Source organism: Acyrthosiphon pisum, chromosome A1, assembly GCF_005508785.2.
Source record: "Acyrthosiphon pisum isolate AL4f chromosome A1, pea_aphid_22Mar2018_4r6ur, whole genome shotgun sequence".
Taxonomy (NCBI): Eukaryota; Metazoa; Arthropoda; class Insecta; order Hemiptera; family Aphididae; genus Acyrthosiphon; species Acyrthosiphon pisum.
Genome location: NC_042494.1, coordinates 99,440,149 through 99,449,196, shown reverse-complemented (window position 1 = coordinate 99,449,196; position 9,048 = coordinate 99,440,149). Strand labels below are relative to the sequence as shown.

General features: G+C 32.2%; 1 protein-coding gene across 1 annotated transcript; it reads left to right on the top strand.

Moving 5' to 3' along the window:
* Positions 1 to 1,558: 1,558 nt before the first annotated feature.
* On the top strand, positions 1,559 to 3,566 carry LOC100165583 (keratin, type I cytoskeletal 9). Its single transcript, XM_001949602.5, has 2 exons — positions 1,559 to 1,714; positions 2,110 to 3,566. Exons 1-2 carry the CDS (start codon positions 1,694 to 1,696, stop codon positions 3,082 to 3,084), a joined length of 996 nt encoding a protein of 331 aa, XP_001949637.1. The 5' UTR covers positions 1,559 to 1,693; the 3' UTR covers positions 3,085 to 3,566.
* The last annotated feature ends 5,482 nt before the right edge of the window (positions 3,567 to 9,048 follow it).

Genomic DNA, 9,048 nt, shown 5'->3' with positions numbered 1-9,048 from the left:
ATGGTTATAATAATATTTTTCTTTATGTGAAATAATTTTAAAATTGTTACATGTTGTCATGTAGGTATAATAATTTTTTTGAATATTTAGTTAGTAATGCATTTTTTTTTAGTTACCATGATATAATATCTAGCTATATAATAATATTTAATTATATTACATAATATTTAATATCTTCATACTGATTAATTCGATAGTGCATAATAACATATCTGATTATTCACGAATCATAATACATTAATAAGTATTTAAATGTTTTATGTTTATTTGTATGTTAATTTTATTTTTTAAAATCTTTGTCTATTACCCAAGAGTTAAAATTTAGCATGAAATTATAATTTATTGATTAATTGCTAATGTTATAGTATTAAAACTCTATTCCATTGACATACATTCAAATATTAATTTACAATAGTTCTTAAATGTATAATGTAACACAGGTCAATATAATACCAGAAATTATTTTAAAATTCTACTTAGCTTTTCAATTATTAGATTATTTTCATAAACATTTACTATTTTTATTTTTCCCTCATAGTCGGTTAAAACTAAACAATGAATGTATTAAAGTGTCACAGTTTCATAAATAAAAATTTAGACTATTCAGTTAATTTATTTTAGTTGGTATATTATTATTTAAGTGTTTCAGTTTTTCAAAAAACAATTATTTTAAACAGTGTAGAGTTTATTTTATTTTTGGATGAAACCATAAAATATACTTCAAGTGATTGCGATTACTTTAATGTTAATAAGGAACATTTTTATATGCTTTAATATTTTTGTTGGGCATCTGGTAATTGGGCAACTACAATTTTAAATTAATAAGAGGTAGATGGGTGACTGAGCCACTATTTAAAACAATTTTTTATCCTATTGTCTTTTAGTAGAAGGACTTGAAGAAGAAAATCAAATTAAAATTAAAAGCGTATGAACATTAAAAGCCAGGAAACGAACTTTAATTCAATGGAATTATATTCTTAATGAAATTAAAAAATAAAACCAGAAATTAATATGTAAAATCTATACCGAATTATCAAAAAAAAAAAAAATAACTATTTGTATAATTTTATGTACTTACCTAGTTTTATATTTTCTATATAAACAAAAAAAATATTTTAAAAAAACAACAATATTAATTAGGCGTAGGTTAGAATAAAATCATTTTTTTTTTTATAGAAATAACAAAACTTACGAACGCACAAACTATATACAAAAATAATTATTCCATATAAATTAATAATATTGTACCTATAGATGCATTCATAGCTATATAAGGTAGTATGGTAAATGTATTGAGGCGATATTTTAATGTAAAAACGTTGAAATTTACCAATGTTTTTTTAAAATGTTTGCAGTATGATTGGATTTTTTTTTTTTACTCTCGCGGTATTTTATTAAATGTAGTTACCTATCTATTATTGTAGAACGGTGGCCGTCCGGCAGGGTCAAAGAAGCGCGGTATCACAAGGTGAACGAAAGAAAGAAATATTGAGAAGGAGAGTGATAGTTGATGTTACTAAACGAATTACAAAAAGTGAATGTTTTGCCTGCATCCAAGTTGTCCGTTTCCCAGGTGTATAAGAAGCGTCGTTAACTTTAGCTCATCATCAGTCAGCCGTTCTACCGTGAGTGAACAACTATCAGTTTATTCTAGTGGTGCATTTGTGTTTAGTTTGTGTTCAAAATATCCAACATGATGAAAACACGATTTGTAGTGAGTACCTACAACACTTAATATATTTACAGACGTTCAATTCTTTAGAGTATATTTTAAAATAAAAAACTTAGATTTTTTTTTCCATCGTTGAAAACATTATAAGACATTTTATTTCAAGAATAAAAAAATTAAACTTACTATTTTTATACTTACTATTTTTTCTATCAAGTCAATCATAATTTTATAAAAATAAAAACACTAACGTTTCTCAAAAGCCAACTATTACTCCGACAGTATTATAATAATGCGTTTATCGGAAGACTAAGTCCGTTCGTGTTTTTACAATGTAAAATATCGAATTTGACTTTTATCCCTTGAATTCTATTCGATACTAGCAAATTGTTATTGACTCGTAAAGGTATGTAACTGACGATTATTATGTGTTATTACAGGTGTTGGCGTCGCTTGCGACATTAGCACTGGCAAGACCAGAAGCTGGATACTCTTACAGCGCACCGTCCTCGTCAGGCGGTTACTCGTCCGGAAGCACCGGTCTGAGCTTCTTGGGCGGTGGTGGCGGCGGTGGTTACTCGAGCGGCGGTGGCGGCGGATACGCCAGCGGCAGCTCCGGTTACGCCAGCGGTAGCTCTAGTTACGCCGGCCCAATCAGCTCTGGTGGATACTCCAGCGGCGGCGGTTCCGGTGGATACTCCAGCGGTGGTAGTTCCGGTGGATACTCCAGCGGCGGTGGTTCCGGATACTCCAGCGGTGGTGGATCTGGATACTCCAGCGGCGGTGGTTCTGGATACTCCAGCGGTCCGATCAGCTCCGGATACTCCGGTGGTGGCGGAAGCTCAGGATACTCAGGTGGATCCTCGGGTTACAACTACGCCCCGGCCGCCCCAGTTGTACAGAAACACATCTACGTGCACGTTCCACCCCCAGAGCAAGAATACGTTGCCCCACAACAAGTCCAACAGGTTGCCCCACCCCAGAAACACTACAAAATCATCTTCATCAAGGCCCCAACCCCACCGACCCCGACCGCCCCGATCATACCACAAGTGCAACAAGACTCCGAGAAGACCCTGATTTACGTTCTGGTCAAGAAACCCGAAGACCAACCACAAATCTCCATCCCGACCGTGGCACCGACCGCACCATCCAAACCAGAAGTATACTTCATCAAGTACAAGACCCAAAAGGAAGCCGGTGGTTACGCAAGCAGCTCCGGTGGCTCCAGCTACAGCGGACCCACATCGTCGGGTGGCTTCAGCGGTGACTCAGTCGGACACTCCGGTGGCTCATCCCTGTCCTCCAGCGGACCTGGTTCCAGCTACGCTAGCCCATCGGCAAGCTACGGATCCCCAAGCGCTGCCAGCCCATCGTCCAGCTACGGTGCTCCGAGCTCCAGCGGATCTTACTAGGGTGTTCGATTCAAACGTGATTTTATACAATTGTCGTCCTCGTGCACACGCTTCGCGCCGGTGGCCGCGGAAAACCGTTGATTGTTACTTTTCCACGGTCGGTGAACATTTCGAGAAGCGTGGCCACCCTCCACACACAATTATCCCCCAAACATCCCATCCCCCACCCCTCCTTAATACTATACCCTTAATCCCCATCCCGCTCCTCATCCCTTAAACAAATGCAATTGTAACATATTTTATAATGTCCATGTAAACTATTTTATTTGTGTTTTATATTTTGTTTATTTTTTTTAACGAAAATCGCGATTTTATATTATATTTTTTATTATTTTTTATTAGTCTCAAGCTCAATTTTCAAAACGCATATATACAATATAATGCGCTATCGTAATTTTACTAGCTGACTTATATTATAGAACACATAATATTGTTGTCATGTTTTATATTAATACAAAATATACAATTCAATTTTTTTATAATTCTATTCTTATTTTTCTCGTTTCCGTTACGTATACGCTTATAATAATATATTATGGTTGTTGTACGTTTCCAGCGCTACAAGACACAACGATATTGGAAACACCGGTGTAATTAGGTGCCAGCTATAAGCAACAGGTATCTGTATACACTATAAGAAAAGCCAACACATATTGTTTTTGGAACGCAAATAGCTGCAATAGTGGTTGGCTATCGGTATCGTAATTTGCATATTTTCTTTCGCTACCTTTTCACAGTCGTATAAAATAATATATATATAGGTGCCTACAGCAGAAGCATTGTTGTATATGTATATTACAATGTACCTATAACTGTAGCTTGTAATAGCTCTGCCGGTTAGATAGGCCGGAAGACGAATCCTTCGAATTCCGGGCCGCCGCCTATCCAACCCGCGGAGACTTTCGCCTATAGTGCTCACGAATTATGTATTATTTTTGTTTTAATAACTGTGCGGCGATGGTGGCCGGACCGTGGCGGCGATTCGCGCAATGGAAAACGCGAAGAAGAAATAATAATAATAACAGTTGCGTTCACCCCGTAACGATGATGTGGCGATCGCGCGCGGCGACCCGTCGCATACTCGTATTATTATTATAATCGCGCGTTCGGGTGTCCGATAATGATAAAACAACAAAATACCAGAAATCAAATTAAATACGAAACAACACGAAATTTCATCCTAGCAGCACTTTCGCCCATCACGACCGCCGCACACACCTTTCTCCGCGATGGAATAAAATAATGCGTATATGCGCGCGGATACACCAGTTCTACCTGTACATTTAATAATAATATCGTAATACATAACAGTGGCGACGCCAGTGACCCCCGACCGGTGACCCGTGCTCGTCGTGGGCGAAACAGAGTGAAAATCCGAGATAAATAATATGATATATTATGCCCGTCTCTATATTATATATGTATATTGCCATATACGTATCCAGATACCATCTGAGCTCGTGTGGTGCCTGCTGCAGTCGTTATGGTAGTAATAATATTGTTATTATTAGTGTTTCCCGGTGACGACCTTCAAAAGCGTCATCTTCAGTCCACGGACCGTCCGGCCGGCCTTCGCGAGAGCTGCGACCCGCAAATGTATATATTTTGTAATAGGAAATTACATGGCATTACACCCATTTTTCATCGCGCGTCCGTCTCGATTTTGACGCCTACGTTTTATTATACGCAACTATTTGAGCCCTTTAAGGATAGGTTTTTGAAAAAAAAAAAAAAAAACTATATAATTGAAAAGGTCTTGTTTTTAATTGCTTAGAGTTTTATTACCGTGTTTGATGATAGTCCTGAAAAGTCTGTTTCGAGAAAACTCCATTTTTTTCTGCAAATCGTTAGGCAGATATATATTTTTAACGTTTAGTTTAAAGTGTATGGATGCCGCCTTGCCGAATGGACATCAACAATATTTTCAACTTTAAAACCATTTGCACTGTAGTAATATTAATAAAGTTTAACCAAATTTTAGTTTTGTTTTTTAATTGTTTGTTTCATGGTAAGCCCATCGTACACTTTATAATATAGTATTCAAATATTCAATAGACTATCTAATGCTAGACTTACATATCTCTGGTAGGCACATAAATTAGAATAACTCTGAAATTTAATTCGTTTAAATGTCGTTTGAAATACATCGGTATAAAAAAAAAAAAAAATGAACTTAAAAATTCCCAGTAAAAATTTAATTAGAAAAAAAAGGTTTATATATCGCTACAGCCTACAGGATAGCCCTTAAAATGGCATAAGTTATGACTCGTAACAAATCTGAGTGTATTGAAAACTCCAGGGTCTTTCGTTGATTCTTATACAATTAGAATTTTAATAAATACATAAGTACCTATACGTAATAATGGCGTGAGAATATATTACACTTAAAGAGATCATCCAATTATTAGTACGCTAAACAATAATAAATAAAACAACTTGACGTGATCACGTTATTCGTTAAACCCCACAATATAATGTCATGCACACGTTGTACAATATATATGTGTGTTTGTGTGCTATGCGTAGATTGCGTAATGAGCAGTGGTTCTTATAATATTCTGAATTTGCTAGGTGCCTATAAAATATTTAAGTAGGTAACGAAACGCCCACTCGACACGTTTACAAAATACATTAAACGGAACAGTCTACTATACACAATAATAACGTTATGGTTATAATATACTATTGTATAATATTATATATACCTATATACATATATAGATTTTTTTTAGTTTGTAAATTGTCTATAATAATCGTATGTAATAGTATTATGTCGATCACCTACGGCGTTGTATTAACATAATATTATAACATTATATATTATGCCGACAACTTGTAATCAGCTGTAGTTTAGTATAGTATACACATACAAATTCCGTTTAAATTTGTACGTGTGTACCTTATAACACATCGTTTAATCGATTTCCGGAATAGTACGACTCGGTGTAGGTACCTATAGGTCATAATAATTAACCAATAAGTAATTTATTTATAATGTTTTAAGTACAATATTATTACACACGTGTTTAAAGATTATGTGACATTACACGATCTGGAATATCGCGACTCTATTTTATTTCTGACGTAAAAACGAATGGCCGATGGTGTCGGATCGAAGTTTCCAAGTTATGAAAATAACAACATTAATGAAAAAAATAAAATATACCTACAAGCTATTGCTACATTACAATGTCGCTAATTGTATACTAATATTTGTATTTTGAAAATGAATAATTTATTATAAAAGTTTGTTATATCGTAATAGAGTATAATATTTTTTACAATTTTATTATAAACCTATGGAGGGAGACGTTACTCACCTACAACACACATCCTCTCCTCCCTTCGCTATCCCTCCCACTGATTATTATGGTAATGAAAATCACGATAATTCCAATTCTTGTCATCACTATGACAAATAGTGTCACGAATATATTGTATACAAGACGTTCTTATATTCGTGATTTGATTTTTTCTTATAAATATTTTTGAACCACAATTTAGAGATAGGTACTACTCTGTAGCGATATTTGACAATAATATAATATAGTAATAATAATGAATAAGAAAAATTAAATTGAAATAAAAAAAATGCATGAAGGACATAGGTACCTACATAATTAGTAATTAATAGTATCATAATTTTAATTTTTCAGCATTTAACACTGAGAATCTTACAATAATTAATTATTTGACATGTTATTTATTTATTTATATAACGGACATAAGTCACATTATTATGTACTGACAGTCCTAAGTCTGAGGAAAGAAAAATATTTTTCTTTTAAATTTTTTTTTGGACTTAACAAATACCTACCTATTTTTCTTACCAAATTAAGTGTATACGTATGGGTCGATTATGGGACTCAACTGTAATACGTCCTTAGTAGATGGCCAAGCGGGGACGAGGATACACACAACGAAACAACATCCTGTATAATGTTAGACATTGTTAGTGTATAGGTACAAGTATACTGTATATAATACATAATATTATATGTGCCGAACGCAGTCGTTTTTCTCTTGCTGCCGCGATTAAACACAAAATGCGCATCGTATTATTATTTTCTCTCCAATGACTGTACATCTTATATAACAGCTGCAGGTTAACTAGATACGAATCGTTGAACCTCCTAGGTTTACATTTTACCCATATCCGTAACTAATCCTAGCTGATTATTTATTTATTCGAAAGAACGCAATAATATAAGCTGTGCAATTTTGTTTTTATTATTTAAATAAACCTATTATATTTGATGTATTTTTAGTAAGATATCCAACGTATCTTCGTAAAACATAAAACTGTTTTATCGTCATAATAATATTGGTACGTATACATGATATACATTATGAATTTCATGATTTTAGATTATTTGTAATATTATTTTGATCGACTATAAGGGGCAAGATTATCTAATTATTTATTATACTATGGGTTAGGTACGTTAGGTTATTGGTTATACGTTATACATAATACGAGCTTATAGCTCTGCAGTTAGTATATACATATATCAGATATTATTAATGTAATTTATTGTAATTAAGTACTTAAGTAATTGTAACACATTTGGATAAAATATATAAATAAATAATAAAATAGGTAGGTACATACATATCTAATATATTATTTTGATTATATTATATTAACATAAATTATTTTTTTACTGGAAGTTATGACCTAAATAAATAATATATTATGAATTAATCTCATTCGATTTACCTTTAAGCGTTAAAATTATAATGGTGTTTAATATTAATAATTACTAAATAGATTACTTTAGGTACCTACAAGATTACTGTAGAAATATATTTATGTTAAATTATATTATATTTTATTTTATCAAGTAAAATTCTATAAGACTATAATCTAGCAAATAATAGTATTGCAACAATTTTTCTTAAAAATAAAATAAAATAGGTGTAATTTTAAAACAGTATAATGTATATATTAAACTCCAATATAAAATAGATAACTTCAAATTTTTTCTTAAAAATATGCTGGTATAATAGATTTAGTAATGCTGATTATCATCCACACATTTATAAACGTTGGAAATAAAACCAATTTTACTGTTGTTTGTAACTTTCTTGCAAAGTAATAAAAACGTACTACCTACTTTATGAAATTGAAGTATAATTTTCAGACAACAATTGTATATACCACGTCATGAAAGTTTTAAAGAACTACATTTTAATAAAAACTGTATTTTCTAAAATAAAATATACAATACTTATCGTGATCGAGACAAATTACTTGCTTACTTCTCAAAATTGAAATGATTTTCATTCGTAATTGAACACTAAAAATTAACCAGATAAGGTAAGTATAACCTTAATTTATTTTTTTCCTATGTCCTATCTTAATAATTAATAGCTATCGCTCATTGATATTTTTAAAACTATACCTTTCACAATGACTTAGAAGTTTTATTGTAAACCTTCTCTTTTATGTTTGTTATATATCATTTAAGATTCTTAGTGAAGCAAATACTTAGTGGTTTAATTTTACAATGATGTTCATATTTTCATCTTTATTTAACACTTCAGTAAGATTGCTCATATAGCACGTTTATAAATCGAAAAAATTGTCTAAAAATACCTGTAATTAATTTTTCGATTTTCTCTACAAAAATAATGTCAGAAAGCCCGGCTCAGAATTGCCTATATTTACCTACATTTAAAATGAATTGATAAAACAAAACAATAAGTAGATAGTACAATACATCCTTCGCAGAGGTGATCGCATCACTACGAGGGCTCTCACACTAGGCAATGTTTTTATAAATACAATTTAAATGACAACATTTTAAGTGATAATGCCTAATCTGTTTGAAAAATTGACGTTTATCAATACTATTCTATTAATTTAAGTATCTAATAAGTAATATATTATATGCTATTACTATTAATTATTACTAGTATAGATGATTGTCCACAAGGAACTAAAATAATAACAATTAATTA

Bases quoted from the DNA above. Each gene is read 5' to 3' on its own strand.
- LOC100165583 (XM_001949602.5), top strand. From the start codon at position 1,694: ATGATGAAAACACGATTTGTA. The intron at 1,715-2,109 runs GTGAGTACCTAC...GTGTTATTACAG, and splicing joins TGATGAAAACACGATTTGTA to GTGTTGGCGTCGCTTGCGAC.